The sequence below is a fragment of the Neopsephotus bourkii genome, unplaced genomic scaffold, assembly GCF_033783945.1.
Source record: "Neopsephotus bourkii isolate Nb327-2 ecotype Australia unplaced genomic scaffold, CSIRO-AGI_Nbou_v1 NB_940, whole genome shotgun sequence".
Lineage (NCBI taxonomy): Eukaryota > Metazoa > Chordata > Aves > Psittaciformes > Psittacidae > Neopsephotus > Neopsephotus bourkii.
Genome location: NW_026901434.1, coordinates 259,695 through 278,790, shown reverse-complemented (window position 1 = coordinate 278,790; position 19,096 = coordinate 259,695). Strand labels below are relative to the sequence as shown.

General features: G+C 48.6%; 1 protein-coding gene across 1 annotated transcript; it reads right to left on the bottom strand.

Moving 5' to 3' along the window:
- Positions 1–492: 492 nt before the first annotated feature.
- FAM234A (family with sequence similarity 234 member A) lies at positions 493–19,060 on the bottom strand. Its single transcript, XM_061358179.1, has 12 exons — positions 18,859–19,060; positions 12,753–13,061; positions 11,578–11,694; positions 11,197–11,385; positions 7,555–7,685; positions 5,100–5,229; positions 4,517–4,655; positions 4,089–4,229; positions 3,623–3,701; positions 3,045–3,197; positions 2,090–2,192; positions 493–1,943 (listed from the first exon to the last, which is right to left on the bottom strand). Exons 2-12 carry the CDS (start codon positions 13,015–13,017, stop codon positions 1,732–1,734), a joined length of 1,659 nt encoding a protein of 552 aa, XP_061214163.1. The 5' UTR covers positions 13,018–13,061; positions 18,859–19,060; the 3' UTR covers positions 493–1,731.
- Between the last annotated feature and the right edge of the window lie 36 nt (positions 19,061–19,096).

Here is a 19,096-nt window from a genome sequence, read left to right as displayed (position 1 = left end):
TGCTTTAGGTCTTTATATTCTGCCAAGCAAAGAGGCAACCTCAGTTGGGGAACACTGACACCCCTAGGTTACCGCAGGGACCAGCCTGGACAGAGAGAAACATAGGGAAAACCTATTGATTTGAGTCCAGGGTGCTCTGAAGGTTCTGAGTGCTCTCCAGGGAGCACCCCCAGCTTCCTGCACAGCCAGGACTGCAGAGGCCAGCAGCACTCATCCCACGTGGCCTGAGATATGGATCACAGGGCAGAGGGAGCCAGGGTACCCTTTAGGCCAGCTGGAAGCAGGAGGTGAGCATCCAGGCAGACCACTGATGCTGCAGCTCGTTTTGCTGCAGGACTGGGAGAGCTGAAGGGCTCATGTCTCAGAGCAGCCAATGTGGTGACTGCAGCTCTCCAGGGCTGCGCAGCCAACTCAAACCTTTCCTTCCAGGCTGCTGTTTCCACATTCCACACCGTACCCCATCAGGAAAAGCAAAGACCCTGAGCCACAGAATTCTCCAGGGGAGATGTCACCTTTACTCAGCAACCTGTTCCATTCCCTCAGGCTACCAAGCTGGACAGAGAGAACGGCACCCGAAGATCCTCACCCAACATCACTTCAATTCCAAGGGCACGGAGCTCTCTCTGGAGCTGTGCTGCAAAGAGAACTTGCACTGTTTCCCCCTGCAGTCTTGCAGCTTGCCCACCTCCTGGCAGAGGGGACAGTGCCTGGAGATGGCTCCTCAGCAGCTGCAAGGCTGAAGGAGTACTTGCAGGGCAGCTGGCACTGACACCGGGGTCCAGGGCTCCAAGAGTGGCAAGCCCAGCTCCCAGGAAAGGTTAACATGCAATTCCGCTCTGAAAATAATGTCCTACATCCTCTGGTACCTCAAAACCAGCAAGAGAGGTGGTGTCTGAATCAGCAGGGATCAGCCAGCCTGGGCTAAGGGTGGCTTTCGTACCACTTACAATCAGATCTGCGGTAGGAAGGAACACTGATGCATGAATCAGGTGAGAGACCAGCTCCCTTTCTGTGTCATCAGTGCTGCACAGCCTGGCTGGAAAGGAAGCAGCAGAGGGGACAGACACAGGTAGGTTTGTGACTGCACAGTAGGGCACACAGGGCTGTTCTTAGGAGAACAGGCCGTTTTCTAAGTAGAATGAACAGTTTAACCTGCACTTGGGTGGCCTGGGTGACACCTCGCCATGGCTGGGGTCTATCACCCTGCACACCCCATGGCTACCAAAGCAGGGGCCCAAATCCAGGAGAGGGTGACTGCAAACCAACCTGCAGCCAAGCACCTCTCCCATGCCAGGAGAGCTGACTCAGAAAGGACACCTAACACCACACACCGAAGCTCCACTTGTCACACAAGCACCCAAGAAATAATCAACTCTGGCATCCCCAGCAAGCACATGCCTTCCTCCAGACACAGCCTGAGTCAGCACAGTTCTGCGGGCACAGAAGGACAGAGGGGAAAGCCCTCTTCCCCGAGCTGACAGCACTTCAGTGGTCGCCAAGCACTGAAGTCCCATCAGCTCTGAGGACAGATGCACTGGCAGCTGCCCCCATGGCCTGGGCATCCCCAGACACTGGGGGTGCTTCCCCACCAGCCACGCTTTGGTTTGTGGATCAGGAAAGGCAGCTTCCCATTTGAATCTGTGATCTGGGTTTGCCAGGAGCATGGCTGCAGAGGAGAGGCAGCGTGGAGGCGCCGGGCCCTGGGCAGCCTCTCCCCCTCCCTCGGCCAGCTCACACTCGGCTCTGGAATCGCATCCTGTAGAGGCGGTCCCGGATGTACTGCTCGCTGTCCACAGCCACCTGGCTCAGCCAGATCACCCTGCTCCCAGACACATCCTCCTTCAGCTTACGCTTCATCAGGGACACCGTCCCTGGCTCCTCGCTGGGCTGAGGGCCCCGCAGCAGCACATAGCAGGCGTGACGGCTCCGCTCGAACAGCAGGGCTGTAACGCAGAGCAGAGGGAAAGCCCAGCCTCAGGTCTCTGTGCTCAGTGGCCACCAGACCCAACATCGTGCACCCAGAGTACAGGAGGTACCAGAAGTGTCCTCCTGGGCCTCCTCACTGGAGGGCTGGAAGAAGAGGACTTACCATCAAACGCAATTATTTGGTCTGTGCTATTGCGGAGCTCCAACAGGACATTAGTGTAGGAGGGATGGAAAAGATAGAGCTTCTGGAGAGGAGCTTTGGATCTCTGCAACAGGACACCATCAGGACATGGACCCATAAATTATTAGAGAGACACCACCAGCACAAAGCTCAGCTATTACTCAGAATACATCCAGTTACTTGTCCGTGTCTGCCCAACTTATCCTGTCTGATGCCGTTAGAACTAGTGCTGGGATTCTGCTTACTGTTCAGCGCTCTCCTCCCCACTTCAAGCTCCCTGTAAATAGCAGGCCTGCCTGCCACAGGCAGGAGACAGATTTTTGCCTTAGGGCTGGTTGAGTTAGCAGGGAAGCACAGGAAACGCAGCTGGTGCTCAGGCAAACTCCAAGACACAACCTGTCACTAACGCTGCCAGCCACTGCCCTAGAGAGCTGTTTGTGACACAGCTGAGTTGTGCATTGAGGCTGCCAGAGGCTGCCTTGGTGCACAGAGGATATTCACGTGGCCATGGGAGATCACTGCGTGTGGTACTGCCACCAGAGGCTCCTGGCCAAACAGCAGCAACCCCAGAGGTACCAAGACAGCAGCCTCTCACCTCACCTACCAAGGCAGGGCTCAGGCCATCCAGTGACTTTGCTTGTAGAGCCACTAAGTCCCTTTACTCTAGGTAGCCAGGCTGAGGATGACAAAAGGTGCTGCTGCCACTATCAGCTGTTAGCAGGGACATCGCTATGGACATTGTGAGGGCCCCACAGAGACCAGACTACGTGCAGAAGTCTGCCTGCTTGAAGCAGGCCAGACTGATGAGAGCCCCCACACCCAGTGCAGAGGCTGCAGTGTTAGCAGCACAGACAAACGCAAATGGGAACACTGGGAGAAGCTCCACCCAATTCTGTCCCAAAGCCTGGAACAGCAACCATTCCTCAGCACTACTCACCGTTTCGTTTCCTGGCACCTGGTATTCACCCCAGATGAGGAAGGCGGACCGGTGATCAGCAGTAGGAAGTGTGGCTGGCCCAGGGCTTTCTGCTCTCGAGTTTAGCTTCAGGTTCCACTGGACTGTTCCAGATCCACTCTCAACAACCATAACCTAGCAGGGAAGAAAGAAAAGGAACTCATACCAAAGAACTCTGACAAGCCGTGAGAGAGAAATCGAGACAGCTGTCTCCACCCCACACAGTCTATGGGAACAAGCATCTGATTCAAGGGAAGTCGATGAAATACTTGAAGCTGAGCATCACAGAGCTGTGGGAGCTGGAGCAGGCCAGGTTAGAGCAATGCCAAAGTTTTGTAGCTACTTCAAGGGGTTCAAAGCTCTTGCATTGAAGCCTCTTGCTGAAAAAAGAATTAAAGTGCCTGAGCCAGCTTCAATAACCTGTTGAAAGAGAACCTTTCCCTGCCTAAAGCTTCCTAAAGCCAGCCAGAGGGAACACCCCACCAGCTGTCCTCAACTCAATGCCTGCTCGAGCTGTGAGATGCAGGGAAAAGTGAAGTTAAAGGGAAGAGATTTCAAACCTTCTTCCTGTTGGGTCCAATTTCACTCTCAAGGACAATACCAAGAACATCGGGTTTGTAGTAACCAAGCAGCGGCTCACTAAGGGAGAGAAAGAGAAAGGACAGATCACAACACACCCTGATGGCTTGGGCATACCTTGCTCTTTCAGAGCAGCCTCTGTCCTCCCACAGCTCCCCTGGTAGAAGACTTAGCTGCCACGATGTTAGATTAGCCTGGTATCACTCCAACCCTGAGCCCAGTCCTAGGCATATCACAACAAGCACAGAATGAAGAATCAAAGCTTTGGGTGCCTCCACTGTGAAGCAGCACCTGACACTTGCTAGCAGAGGACATATAACACAGTAAGTATGGTCTAGATAAGCAGATAACATAATCCCTGTGTTTCAAATGGAAACGTATCTGCCAGGACTCTGCTGTTGCAGCGAACCTGGAAATGCCCCATGCACCCCACACTGGTAACACTACCTCACAACACGGGACACGTTGAGGGTCCACAAAGTCTGCAGATTGTGTGCATTGATCAGCGTAGCCGTGTCCGAGTTTACAACCAGGATGTTCTCCCGTGACTGCCCAGGAATTTTTGCCAGGTAACGGATGTCCCCAAAGCTGAACAACGACAGAGAGGTGATTATGCTTTCTAGACTCTGGATGGGTTTATTGCGGGGTTTTGGTTTTTGGCTTGATTTGGCTTTTTTTCTCCCTTCATAGTAAATGCATATAGGAAACCCCAGCCTGCTTTCTCTTCTTTCCTGACCAAGCCACCAACACCAGCACTCTCCACGAGCTTCAGATGTGCTCCTAGTCCAAAAGCCATGTAGCCATAAAAGAACAAAGCCATCTTGTCAGGAACACCAGTACCCTCCACTCCACCAGCAACCAAAACAATCTCACACCTGAGAAGGGACAAGCGGTGCGTAGTGCTGTCAATGTTCTTCTCCCACTGAGGATCTTGCTGAAGGCTGGGAAGCTTCATTTCCATCCCAGTTGCTGCACTGTAGAGATCATTCAGGGAATACGCATAGAGAGAGTTTTCTGTGTGAAAAAAAGCAAGAATGAAGGAGATAAGTTGTCCTGCCCTTGCTCTGAACTCTACGATTTTCCAGATCTGGAAGATCAACTGTATTTTTAGGACTCGCACCATTGACTTGTAGTGGTATTTTGGGACTCAAGCCTGCATTTGAATGCTTTTAACATCTTATCTGTTCATAATCCAAGTGTTCCACAGTAATCACTTGCTATAAATTACTACTTAAACCTTACATTCTCAACATTTTTTCAAATACAACTACACAGGGGGTAACAAACCTTAGCTTAAGGAGAAGCCACCTCTTCTCTTGGCCTTGAACAACTTTTGCTAGGTGAAAGCATGACACAGCTTTTAAGAATGCAGAACACTCTTTCAGACAACTGTTTAGGAATCCCCATTTCACAGCTATAATTACTGCTTTCAGACTGAATTCACAAACAGAACTGTACCTGTATAGAAAAGAAAGTAGGAGGAGGAGACCAGGTTCAGCCTGATATAACGAGGTTTCCCATCCACAGTCAGGCTTCCAGTGGAGCCGATCTGTTTGCCATTTTTTCCTGAATGGATGAAGGTCTTAATCTACAGAGGGAAGGGATAAAAAAAGGTTAAAGATTACAAAAAAGGTTACAGCACTGCTGCTGCTCAAACCTGAGTGTTTCACAAAGCTGCTGAGCAGCGGGTACTAAACAGCAGCTGAATGGGAGCAGCATAGGGTGGGATGGAGGTTTTGGAGGTGGGCATGAGTTAGATGATCCCTTTTTCAAGTTTGGAAGTCACTTTCAGCACATCCCCTTGCCCTGAGATTTTCCTAACCACCTCCCCTGTGAGCTGGAACCACCCAACAGCAAGTCCCAGCTCTGCTAAGGACAGCAAAGAACTATTCAAGCCTACTGAACAGTGACAACGATGGAGAGGACCTAAAGGCAGAAACATACCAGCATATGGACACAGGGGAAACTTGGCTTCACATGGTAGCTCTGCTAAATATTTTAAGTGCCCTAATTTACTCCTCTTAAGGTTGACATGAACCTAAGGGTATAAGAGAGCTGATATGTTTCTTTACATTCTTTTAACAGGGTAACAGAATCCACTAAAAACATCTGACCCATGAGAATTAAGGCTAAAATGAGGATCAGATTCAAATGTCTCGGCAATAGTCATGGTCTGGGGAGAGCAATACACACTAGGGAAAAGAGAAACATCAAACCAGAGAAATAGCATCGTTCAGAGATGCTGAGTCAGGCAGGAACCCTTCTCTGTTCCTTGAGAGGGAGGAATGGAAAAGAGAAGATCTGCTGCTCTGGAAGTGTAGCTGGGGAGTCTGGCAGGTAAATAAGCAATAATTTGCTGGAGAGAATGAAAGTCACAGCTGGAGAGAGAGAGCAACGCATCCACCAGCTGTTCCTAGCCTCCTGCACTGGGAGGAGACACATACCAGCTCTTGTAGATCAGCTTCACCTTTACTTACAAGCCGTAGCTCAGCAGCTGCCCCAGGACAGCAACAGCCAAAGGCACTCATACAGCAAGTGCAACTACACACCACTTTACTCACTGCATTGCTTAATACCTCTATGTGCTGTTACAGGCAATGTATCCTGAAAAAACCTGTGTATGTTCCTGGACATGTTAGTGTTGAAGTTTGCAGCAGGTAGAGATCAATAACCCTCTCAGAAAAAGTTGCCATCTAAACCCCCTGCACACAGACCCTTCCCTGCACACCTCTCAAAGCTCTGCCATATGAGGGAAGAGCAGTATAAAGTAATGTTCAGCTTCAGCCCCTCTCAGCAACAAAGCTGACTTACTTAAATTCTGAATCTGCCTTCTGACAAGGCTGCTTTTTTCCAAGCTGCAGAGCCCCACTCAAGCTCCCTCCATTTTGCATGATTTCCCAAAAAGGAACATATTTTTACTTAAGCTGACAGAGTGCTTGCCAAGTCCGGAGGAGGAAGGGATTTTGTACCAAGATAGCTAGAGAGGTTAACTGGAAAACAAATCAAAAGGCAGTTTGCAGAACAGAGACTACATTCAAACCTTTCTGGGCCACCTAAGATTAATAAAATAAAAAGAAGTCTTGAGATAACTGGGATAGCAAAAACAAGGAAGAAAGAAAACAGAAGTGAACCATAGGAGTTGAGAGGATGGAATTTCTGATGACACTGGCAACAATGCCTTGGAGAGCAAAACCTTATTTGCTTATGGAGGACTCTTGTGCAAAGATACGGAGCTCCCATCAGACTTGCAGGGAACCTAACTTTTGTATGCTTTAAACAGGACAGATTGCACATGCAGGTGATGCTGTACCACTCAATCACAGGTGAAGATGTTCTAGCATAAAAACACTTTCAGATACATGATTTTCCCCCTTTAAGAAATTGGAAATATGAAAGTAACACAACTGGCAGCTATTTCACTGACCCAAGTCAGAAGTAACTGGCACAGTGACACTAGGAAGAGAGCTGTGCAAAACAGACCACAGGCGGAGATAATGTGTCAGGAAAGGGCAGCGGTGGTACAAAAGCACTGGTTGCCAGCTGTGCTTTGATCTAAGAGCCAAACCTGTCAGGGTTTGTTCACTTCCACTTCTCTGAACAGAGTCCCAGAAAACTGCAAGCTCATCTAGCCTAGGCTCATTCCACACACAACCCAGGAACACACAGTGGAGAGCACACTGAGGAAGGGCAGGGATTCCTGGCCACCTCCTTCCTCCCTTAACTGTAAATCACTTGCATTGATTTGGGAGCATTTGGATTCATCTCTGCAGGGTGGGAAAGAACCTGTCCCAAACCCACAGAGAGCAGAGGCCTCTGGACACCCCCTCTCAGACTACAAGACTGAAATAAATAGCATTCCTGCCATGCCCTGTGGTCCAGCCACTGGGCTTATCACAGCTTCAGAGTGACATACCTTATCTCCTGCAGCAATGAAGATTATCAGGTCCTGAACGCCGTCACTATCCACATCTGGAATTACTGACACAGGAGTCAGCACAGTATAATTAGCTCCAAAATCACTGGAATGTCTCCACTGAATTTCCCCTAGAAGACAAGTTATTAGGAAATATTCACTAAAATGCACTTTAGGTTGAAAGGCTTTTATTGCCCCTGCTCCTGGAAGTACTTTGCAGCAGCCAGCCATTTACAGTCCATCAGCACCACAAACCAGTCACATTAATGTTCACCACAAGGTACTTCATTGCCTTTCCACATTTCAAATGAGTCCCAATATCCACAATTTCAAGTTATGTTCGAAAGTAATTCTATCTGCCTGCACAAATGCACCCAAACATCCTGGGTCCAAAGGAAAGGTTTTCTTGTGCCTTAGGTTAACACATTTATCAGCATGTTGATGGCAGAGAGAATCCTTCTTCTGTGATCCAAACCTTACTGCTGTGTGTTTAAATCTGTACAGACATTTGAACACCATGAAGCAGCTGAATTCTGACCACAGCATTGCAACTACTCCCCACAAAACCTTCTTTGCTGCAACTTGCCTCCCCAAGATGTTCCATGGTGATGCAACCAGCTGCAACTCCGTTCACATCCCCCTCTCCCTCTTCTGAAGAACACACACAGCACATTCAAGCTTGTGTGTAAATAGTGGTGGCAAAGATTTGGTTTCTAAATAATGTTGGGGGGGTTCTCTTTAACAGCTCTAGGCCAGTTGAGTGGCTCTACTCCGTATGCTGCTGGCCACTTTCCAGTGACAGCCCAGTGGAATTTGCAGTGGTATTTGGTGTGAGTGTGGGGAGACTGCTGAGGGGGTTTCTTTTTAAGGAAGACTTAAGTGACTAACTAGGTGTTTAGAGGGGAAACGCTTCCCCTCCCCTTCAAACAGTATCACATACAGCAATTATCACTTCAGGAATGCAACATAATAATCTGTTCTTTGTCAGGAACGCAGTTGTACTGAAGGCCAAGAATTACTACCTGATGCTGTCTGCAATAATTTAAGGCAGACTGTATTTGCAGTAGGATTCCTTCAAAGCTGTTACTAAAACATTGGAAAAAACACTTGGGTTTTTTTATTATGACAACAGATGTGAAGAGCAGTGACCCTACGAAATCACGGGAAGGTGAGGAATTTTACCACTGGAGAAAACAAAAAGGCAAAGGAGAACTGAAGTTTTAAATAACTATATCCTGGGTTCAGCACAGTCCAAAGCTACAACAGTAAGACCAGGCTGATGATACTTGCATTTCAATGCATATGGGCTCTATTCTTTGCTGGTCAAACAGCAGATAAATTTTGGAGGAGGCATCTTACTCTCTTAGAAGAGCAATGTGACTTAATTGAAACAGGGAACAGTGAGATGGACTCAACACAAAGCACTTTAGAAGCTTTCATGCTCTAGGAGCACTAACTATGAAACCAGTCCCATCCTGCTCCATAAACTGGAGATAAGACTATCTGTCTAACACCAAGGTGCTTGCTCAGAGCCCAAGCTCACAGCAGAAGCATGGCAACAGAAGGCAAGACAGAAATTAGACAAGTGCCTGGACAGCAAATCAAACCTGGGTGAAAGGGTTGGGGTTTTTTTGGTCATATAGAAGGAATAATAGAATTAGGATTTAGTAGGACTGACTCCAGCTCTTGCTTCAAGCAGCCACAGAGGACTTCTCTCTGTCAGACATCCTCCAGGCTGGAGTTCTGGCTTATTTAGTGATTCCTTGCACAGAGACAATTTCATACATCTGATCATCGTGGCCCACTTTCTGCCATACCCCTCAGGAGACCAGAACTACTCACAGGGCTCACAGTGCAGGCTGCTGGAGGACAAGGTAAAGAGAGAAGTTGCAACAAAAGACTTATTCCTGTCCTCTTCTTGACTCTGCTCCTGGCCCTGGCAGAGATGGAATACGCAGCTACATCGGCTTTTGCTTTGACCTGGAATAGCTAATCTTAAACTCCTGTGTCTCAGTTTGCTTGTCAGATAAACATTCAGGAACGTTAGGTGTCCCACACAAACAGAAGCATGCAATCTTACACTTCTTGTATGCTCAGGTCACTTCTGACAATGAAGAAAGCAAGACTTAATACAACTAGAATTGATACAGAAGCACTAGCTTTATCAGCATTTAGAGATCAAAAAAACATTAGATACTTTCAGATGATGATCCGCCTATCTTTCCTCCAATCTCCCTACAGGCAGAGGTTAGACAGCCTGAGAGCCCTGGAATCCCACCAATGCTCCACAATAATGAATCATTAACAGCTAAACATTGTTCTGGCTACTGTTTTTAGCACAATGTGATGCAAGTCAGACTTCGCCACTTTAGATAGATTTAGCCTATTTAAATACATTTAGCTTATTTAAATACATTTTATTCTGGCCTCCCAACCCCCAGCCTAAACCAAAAAACCCTTTTAACCGACTTAATAGCATAAAGGTAACAAATACATCAACTTCTGGGTTACTCACTTTTCTATCTGAAGCAATTTTTAATCTCTTGCTTTTAATTTACAGAATAAATACAGTAAATAAATTTTATTTACTGTACTGTTGTGACCTGTGGCTTAGCCTGGTTCCTTCTCTCCAGGAGCTACTTCTTTATGGCTGTCTCTAGCTACATGCATTTGGCACCTACACTTTGACCTGAAAGCAACTGCTTCATTAATAGTCTAAACAACCTGTGCTAAAGGTTACTGATGAGGGAAAGGGTGCTAAGATATCTCAGTTGCTACAGAAGCTTTTTAGCTATGTGTGAGTCTATACTTCCATTAACACTGGAAATTAAAAGCTACAGTAGATCTTCCTCAGACCTCTCATTGTTTCTCTCCCAGTTTTTAGATAATAGGGTGCGAGTGCCTCAATACCAGATACAGAGGACAGGACCCTAGGATTGGTTCCAAGGGAAAACATGCATTTTTTAGAGCCTCTGAAATAGTGACCACCAGAATGGAAATGTGTTTCAAGCTCCACCAGTGTGGAAAGTTCAAAGTGCATTAAGGTGATCACTGCCCTGTTCCAAGAGATGTACAGGCACTATTTACCCCCACCCTACATTAGGCAAGTTGATGATGAATTTCTCCATCTATGGGTTCAGAAATGAAGGCTTTCAGAGGAACTATGCAAAACCCTGGACTACAGAAACAGACTCGTGAGTGTAAGTGCTCTCCTTGATGACCTTAAAATGATAAATCCCCTAACACTCCTCTTGTCACAGCAGGCACTCCTAGCACACACACACACAAATGACTGAGAAGCACTGCAGGTGCAACCCCTGACAGTATGAAGCAACATTCACAGTTAGTGACTGCTGCTCCTGTTTCAAAAGCTGTTGAGATGTTGTTCTTACAATACAGCAGCTGGCACAAACCACCACAACAGAGTCCAGCCTTTGGAACAGAGAGGCTGAGAGAACAGGCGATTCTCAACAGCCCAGTGAATAGCTCTGGGAAGGATAATAAATACTCTGTGCCCATTGTTCATGTACCAGCAAGTCAAGTCACGCTGGCGTCCCGAGCCGCAGAGGTCCCACGGTCAGCAGGTGAGGAAAGCAGGAGCATCATCCTCAGTATGGCAGCGGTACCCTGCTCACCACTCACCTGTGTGCAGGTCAACTGCTGTGAGAGACACCGGCTTCCCCACCACCAGGCAACCGGAGGCCTCAGCCCCCCCAAGCTGCTTGATGCCACACTCCATCCATTCCACTTCCTCGGCAACAGGCCTCTCCCACAGTGCTCTCCCGTTGGTGCCAGATACTGCAGCAATGAAGGCACATGGAGAAGGCAGACCTGAGGAGGAGACATGTCAGAGGGAACACTACCTACACACCCTACCTTTGCTGCTCCACACCACCTGAGAGCTGGGACTCACCCAGTCCCTCTCCATACCCACATAACCAGACCCATAGCAGCTTCACTAATTAGAGCTAAAAGAGCAAAACCAACCCTTACTACAAGGCTTTCTGTTTCTGAATCAGCTACCTTCATCCAGACAGGATCTGTTGAAGCTGCTGCTGCCATTGCTAGCTTTGAATGCAAAGACGACATCTTGCACTTTGTCTTTATTCACATCTTGCATGGCGAGAAACTGGTAGGCCACTGTAAAAAAGATCACAAGGCAGGCACTGGTGAGGACTGCCTCAACCAACAGCAAAGCTAGCTGGAGCAAAACAAATTCCTAGAGTCCTACTCATTGCCTCCACCTCTGACAGTGTAACCTCAGGATAAATTGGCTTTTGTATTAAAAAAAGCCATCTACATGAGTACTGAGGGCGGAAGTTAGTGCCAAAGGATTTTTTAAGTTTCCCATGCCCCAGAGGATTTGTCCTTTTTTAAGAGCCAACCAACCAGAGCCTGAACTGTGTCGAACAAAGAACAGCTCTGGTTTTGGTGTGGGGTTACTATTTCTGAAATAGAAAAGCCCCAAAACAATCCCAAACCCAGCCCCAGATACTCCATGTTTTTCACTCAGCTAAAAGCAGCCTTTTTCAGCCCAGAGCAACAGAACTGGGATGTCCGCAGTAACACACAAAGCTCAATTCCCACTGGTGAGCACCACCTCTGTGTTTATAGCACAACCAGCACACACCCACCACACATAAGACTAAAGAAAAGCTTTCACACAAGTGAATACTGAGCCACCAGGGAGCATTACCCAGGCTAAAGAGCCAACTAAAGCAACTACAAATGTGTGCAATTTATAAAAAACACAACAAGATGCAATTCTTCTTCTCCCCTTCCTGATAGCCATGAGGAAAAGTCAGAAAGTCATACGAACAGAGGCAAAAAATGACTAATTGTCCCCAGACCTCAGCTCAAAAACTTCAAGGGAACATTTTACAGACCAAATTTAAACAAAGTTATATTCCTAGATGTACTTCCCCACTTATTCTTTCCCAAATGAGGCCAGCCTGCTACCTTGTTAGAGCTTCAGAGCAGCATCTAATTTGTCCATTAGATCCTGTAAACACCTCCTGGAAGGCCACTCCAATTATGACGGGCCACTGCTTATTCAGGTCAGGTATTCACCCAGCTCTTGCTCCCAAGGGCAGCATCCCTGCAGGCCTGGCTCCAGATCGTGATTAGATAGAGGTCCACAATTCAAACTCATGGAAAAGGACTGTCGGGAGGTATTTATCCTGCTACAGCAAGCTCACCTGCATGGTCGTAGTTTCGGAACCATGTTCTTTCTGACACTGGTCTCTCTGGGCAAGGAATGATAAAGGAGAAAGCAAACACAATTATGAGACACAGAAATAATGAGATGAAGAAGGCAGCAGTGCGCCATCGGGACAGCCGGGACAGCTGTGATGACTGCTTGTTCACTATTCTTCTCTCCACAGAGTTTTCATGGTTCTCTTGAACTTTTACATCCTCAGTCTTCAGAGGGTGGATCTCAGCTTCTGAGTCTTTGTTATCCATCACAGCTCATTCGTAGATATCCTGACACCCTTCTTTCCCTTCACCTACAGTAATGGGAAGAGGAGTTAAAACAGCCTTTGGAATATATTAAAAAAACAACCAACCCAAAATATTGTTACTATCTGATATTCACACAGAAAATACTCAACAGGAGGTGATAAAATCAGTGTATTGTTGCAGAGCTGGATATAAGACACTGTTGGTACCGGAGGTCTCCCACAGAGAGCAATGGAGAGAGACTGTGGGATGCAGGAAGGGCACAATTTCTTCAGAAATCAGCTCTGCTAGACCCAGGCAAAGAAGGCTACAGCCTCTAAGCAGAAAGGACTGACTGGTCTGTAGGTCTTCCTCAAGAAAAACACACCAAAAGCTCCTTTTGCTGCAAAGACCTCTTGCTACCTCCTGTGTTTGTCTGTCTGACTCCCAGATGGAGAGGTGAAAGGAAACACTCATGACCTTTATACCCCAACATAAGGCTGCTCCCTACTGCAGTGAGCACTTGAGCTTCCCCAGGAGACGGTGAGAGAAACAAACACCAGCATATTCTGTAAGGAACAAACCAAAGCTATTCAACACCTTCTCAGAAGAGAAACCACTTGGTAAGGTTAGCAGTCTAGCGCTGCAGAAAGCAAGAGGGATTTTCCTCCCTCCCTCGAGGAAAAGGAGGTGCAAATTGAGACTAAAATCAGGCAAATTTGATTTAATCAGAATGGAAGAAGCGCTAACAACTGCTATGTTAACTTGTCCTGCTGTTAAGTCATAATCTTGAGCTACAAGATCCACCTTACAAAAAAGAGGGGTGGGAAAAAAAGCCCTGGTCATTTACAGAAGCCTGTAAGTCATCACCCACAAGAACAATGCTAATGGATGTTGACAGTGCTTCTTTCAAAAAATAGCAGAAGGGAAGAAACACAGGACAACACATTCCAGTAGCCTGGAAAAAGCTGCATGGCAGTGTTATAAAAAGTTGCATCAGAGCAAATAAACACAGCAACTGAGCCAATTTTCCATGACTGCCCCAGCAGTCATGTGCCTGGACTGTCCACTGAAGCAATTTAGTTCCCCAGCAGAAAATAGCTTAAACTCAGCACCGACACAATGCAGAGAGCCTGGGCTTTCAACTCCAACAACAGGGTTTGTTGCATCTCATGTTTCATGCCCAAGCTCATTTACAGGTTCAAAGAAACAAGATCAGAGACACCCTTGGGAGGCTGGGTTCCTTCAGGCAGCTGTGGCTCCGCTGGGGGGGTCTGGGTCTCACCTCCTGGGGTTGTCCCTGTCCCATCACAGGGAACACCTGCAGTGGCCTCTTCTCTTCTGGGTAGAAACCACAGAGGGGCCAGGCCCACAGCAAGGCAGAAGCTGAGTGCCTGGGGCGAGCAGGGCAGCCTGGCATGCTGCTGTCAGTCCCGCAGCTAACCTCAAATGCTTGCTGGACTTACAAGGCTGGAGTCACGGAGCACTTACTCGAGCCTGAGTACCCTGGCATCTATTCTACAACAGCACATCGAGTACAACATCTCGCTCCAGACAACTTAACTGAAGCAGAACCATGCAAATGCAATCAAATCAATAATGTAGAAGCTGTATCTTATTCCAAAGATCTTGCTCTAAAGACCTCATCTGCCCTTCACATCAGTCTACCAGCAACACAGAAGACACTTCCATGAGCTTGCTGTTTGCAGACCAACTGCAGGCACCTGAAAGGGGTAGGAAGGGTCCAGATGGAAAGGGGAAGGAACTGTCATGCATCCAGCCTTCCCCCTGACTGGGCCACCGTGCTGGCAAGCCAGGCACCAGACCTGCAGCAGGTTCAAGGTACAAGGCTCTACGCACAGGCCAAGCAAATGATTTACCAGAGCAGAGCAACCACCGCTGCAGCAGTGGGGGACGGCAGCAGGAATGTGACCTCCCTTGCCATGAGGCAGATGGCTCCTGTGCCTCTGGCCTGCCTGTCTCCAGCAGCAGGCAGAGGTAGATCTTCTTGGACACAGTGGTAATCAGTGTCCATGGCACGGGCTGCAGCAGGGCTCAAGCACACCACCACCTGCCTGCCCTCTCCAGCTCCACAAGACAGAGCCAGGGAATGTCCAGGGAACAGCCGAGTGCTTCCAGCTCCTATGCAACTCCCCAAGAAGACCCAAAGCTGGGCTTCTCTCGACTTCATCCAAAAGGGACACCATCCTAACGCTGTATGCAAGGTCTATTTTTATGACTCACTACAAATCACACCACTCTCATCTAGACTGGGATGAGAACAATAAAAAAGTGGTAATTATCCTGACAGCCCCAGCAATTCCCCTTCTTTTGCAGCAATGACCCTCAGAGCCACGCATTACAAAGAGCCCTCAAAGCATTTAAACCAATTCTTTATGTCTTCTTTCAGGGTTTGAATAATGCCCTTTGCACCCCTGCCAGAGCAGAGGCAGTGCCAGAACAAGGACCACAAGGTCAATGGCAAAGACTCAAACAATGCAGGAAATCCCATTGCTCGCACTTGCAAAGTACATGCTGGCAGCACGGGAAATGCTCTGAGCTCTGAACAACAAAGAAGTCTGGTAATCAGTTTAATTGAAGACAAGCACAAAATGATAGTGTGTGTTTCAGATGGCTTTACTATCCTCTAGCAGCCAGCATTTTGTCTCCTGCTGGTAGAGGACACCAAATAATTCACTGGGAAGTTTAAGCCATCCGGGCACCTTGCAAGGAATTAAGCAGTGACAGGGTCCTGTGCTGCTGCATTATGAACACATGCTGCATGCACTAGGTCTCACAGCTACCCGTGGATGGGAGGCATTATCAGGAGAAAACACGGGAGAAAGACTTCACAGGAAAGGAAATAACCAGAAATGGCATGCGAGACCCAAACTGAACCCACCGCAGTACAGCCAGGGTCTGCATCCCACACCACTTCAGTTGCTGGTGTGAGTGTTTCCATCACTCTCTAAGCTCTAAAGGCTACTCTCCTCATCAACTGGACGAGCTAAAAGCAGTCCCTGATCAAAGCCAAGGAGGAACAAACCCCCTTTCCTGTCCCACAGCAACAATGCTGTGCACAGGACAGACACAGCTTTACTCACCTTCACAGGGCCTGACTTTCCTCTTCTCCTTGAAGCTGATCCCAACCAAACCAGTGAAACTTGTGCAGCAAGCAGTTCACACCAAGCCACAGCTACAGCCAAGAGACAAACTATCATTACCAGTCAGCTAGAGCTGCCTGACAAGCAGAGAACCACATGCAGTCAGGTGTATGAAGACTGGTGACAGAAACCATGTAAGTATCAGTGTGATGGAAGGTTTAACTCATTTTTCCACCCATAAAATACCAAACCCTGGCATCTGTAATCTCACCAGGCACTAGTTCTTCCTGGAAAATTCCTAGCAATATACCATAACTTAGGTTTGATGTTCAGTATGTTTATACCTTTCACAGAATGATGAATTCAGTTTCTGACTGGCCATTTTAGGAACCCAAACACAGCATTTGGCTGGCCTGGCTCTTGTGTTTGTTTGGTTTAAGCACCTTTCAGGTTTCCCCCCTGTCAGCCAAAAACCGTTGAAGCCCCAAGCTGCAATTAATACTGATGAAACAGCTTCCAAGTTTTGCTTTGAATAAGATACAACATTCCTCTCACAGCTCCTTCCACAAGCAGACTGTTCAGCTTTGATGCCATGTATGGTATGGCATGGCTCCACAGCAAAGTCGATGGGCAGTCACCTGCTGCAACATGAAGACATTGTTGGATCATTTTTCCCTTTTCCGTAGTTCCGCTTCCACTTACATCAGGGTCCAGAAAAGAGGAAATAACACCTAAAGCTTCCCACAAACGAAGAGATTTTCCTTCCCAAATACACTCACACCCTGCACACAAGCTTGTCATTTGGCTGGGTCATCTGCAGCTCATAACTCTTTCTCAGTATACAGTCACAGCAGAGGCTGGAAGGGAGAACTGCCTTGAGGAGACCAACTCCTTCCAATGCTGGGTACCTCTGCTCCTGCTCATGTCCACACAGCCTTTGCAGGCCGCTGTAACTCAGACCACACAAAGGCAACGCAGGCACCCAGCTTAGAGAAACACTCACATTCTGCTGCTGCAGTTGTCCTCTGCCCTCCCCTCACTGCTGCTGTTTTGCCTGTTAACATGTGTCTCTCCAAAACATCACGTTATTCTTAAATGACACATAACCGTCTGGTGCCACAGAGAATTCACAGCACAAGTTAGAAAATCCTCAGAGCATAACCAAATACCACCTTAGAATGTGATACATTTGTCATTTGTAGGAGAAAAGTTCTGTTTTCCAGGGCTGGAGACAGGGTTCAAGAGAGAAACCTGATCTGTTTAGCAAAGAGCAAAACACGATCCAGTAAGTTCCCAAGAGAGCAATGGGAAAAGCAAAATTCTAAGATGAAGAACATGATTAGAGCCACAAAGCTGCATGGAACTAATTATAGTGTAGGCCAGTAATAACAACCAGCAGGAACATGTGCCATTTATCATCCCGGAACTTACAAGCTTTGCTGGATCCAGGCCACTCACCCTCACTGACTGTTGCAGATCCCTTGCGTCAACCCCAAGAGTAGTAGTTACAGAGTTGTTTGAATCTCTCATGTCGGAGACATCCCCACTTCACCCATGGGGCTCCCCTGCCTGCGTTGGCACAGAGACTTCTCTGCACCACCAGAGAGATCTCAGTGCAGGAAAACCCTTGAGAAGAGGCTATGGTCATTTCATGTGGTTTTATTGTAAGACAGAAAGAAAGTACAGTTAAGGGGAACACTTGTTCCACAGGTCACAAACGCCGTGCTGCCCGCTGGGTCCTGCACAGCCTAACGAGGTTTAGGGCAGGATGAAACAGCAGTGTTCCTCCAGCCTCTGCTGCTCTTGTCAGCTACCTCCCAAAGAAACCTCTCTTCTCCCCTCAGAGATGGATTTTTAATTCTCTCTAACACACATTCACAGAGGGAATCTCATTCATTCACAAGCAATTCCACCTGCACACCCAGCACCCAGCCTGAAGAACCTCTTGGCTTCCAGCCTCCAATGCAAAGGGCTGGCTCCGGTCACACCAAGCTTTTTGCTTTCCAAAATAAGGCAAAAAGGGTGGAAATCAGATTGGGATTCAACATATTAAAGCATTTTCCTTTCTGTGAGAAACATTCTAATTCGCATCTGCAAACGATCCGCTGAGGCAGAACGAAAAGGGAACCTGAACCCTGTCCAGGAAGGGTGTTGAAGGCTGGAGGCTGCTCTGTACAGATGAGGGGTTTCTCGTGTTTCTGTTTGTCTGAACACAGACCCACAGGCACAGCACTGTGCAAGCGCATCTCCGCAGACCTCCTACGCAGCCCAACCACCCGGGATCAACCAGATCAGCTCAAACACAGAAACCAGCTCCCTGGGCAGAGCCCCCGCCTCTCGCAAAAGGGATTAAATTCCTCCCAAGGCTTCTCGATACGGCTTTAGGCCAGTTCCTGAGCTGCTGGAGACGGACAGCAAACACCACACACACCCCCAGATCACAGGGAGGGGCACCGGCATGGGACAAGTGCAGCCGGGAAGGCTGGGCGCTGCGGTGCTCCCCGCCGGTCCTGCTGGCGGCCTTCCCCAGCTCTGAGCTGCGGCTCGGCGCGGCTCCCGCCGGTGGAGCGGCTGCTGCACCCCGCGCCCGCCCCGTTGGAGCCGGTTGCCTGCCCCTACAGGACCCTCTGCAGTGCCGAAGGGGCGGCCCGGAGCCAAGCCCGGGCCTTCGGGGCGTCCCGGAGCTCACCTCGCCCCCCGCCGCGGCCGAGCCTCACCGGCAGCACCGCCCGACCCCCGCCCCGCCGCGCTCCGCACTCACCCCGTGTGCGCCGCCACCGCCGTCACTTCCTCCTCCGGCGGCGGAAGTGACGCAGGCCGCAGCTGCCCAGTTCCGCCGTGCGGGGGCCCCGCAAGAACGAGTCCGGGAGCGGTGATTGCCACAAACACAGTCTTTAATGCGATCAGACCGCGAGAACAGCACAGGCACGTACAGACACCCCGAGAGCGCCCCGCCTCCCCCCGGCCGCCCCGCGCTCCCCGCACAAAACAATACGCGA

What these genes read in the sequence shown, in the direction of transcription:
- FAM234A (XM_061358179.1), bottom strand. Translation starts at nt 13,017, where the DNA reads ATGGATAACAAAGACTCAGAAGCTGAGATCCACCCTCTGAAGACTGAG. An exon ending in CAGATCCTGTCTGGATGAAG is followed by an intron (nt 11,386 to 11,577) that starts GTAGCTGATTCA and finishes TCTCCTCCTCAG; the next exon opens with GTCTGCCTTCTCCATGTGCC. An exon ending in TTGGACCCAACAGGAAGAAG is followed by an intron (nt 3,198 to 3,622) that starts GTTTGAAATCTC and finishes CTTCCCTGCTAG; the next exon opens with GTTATGGTTGTTGAGAGTGG.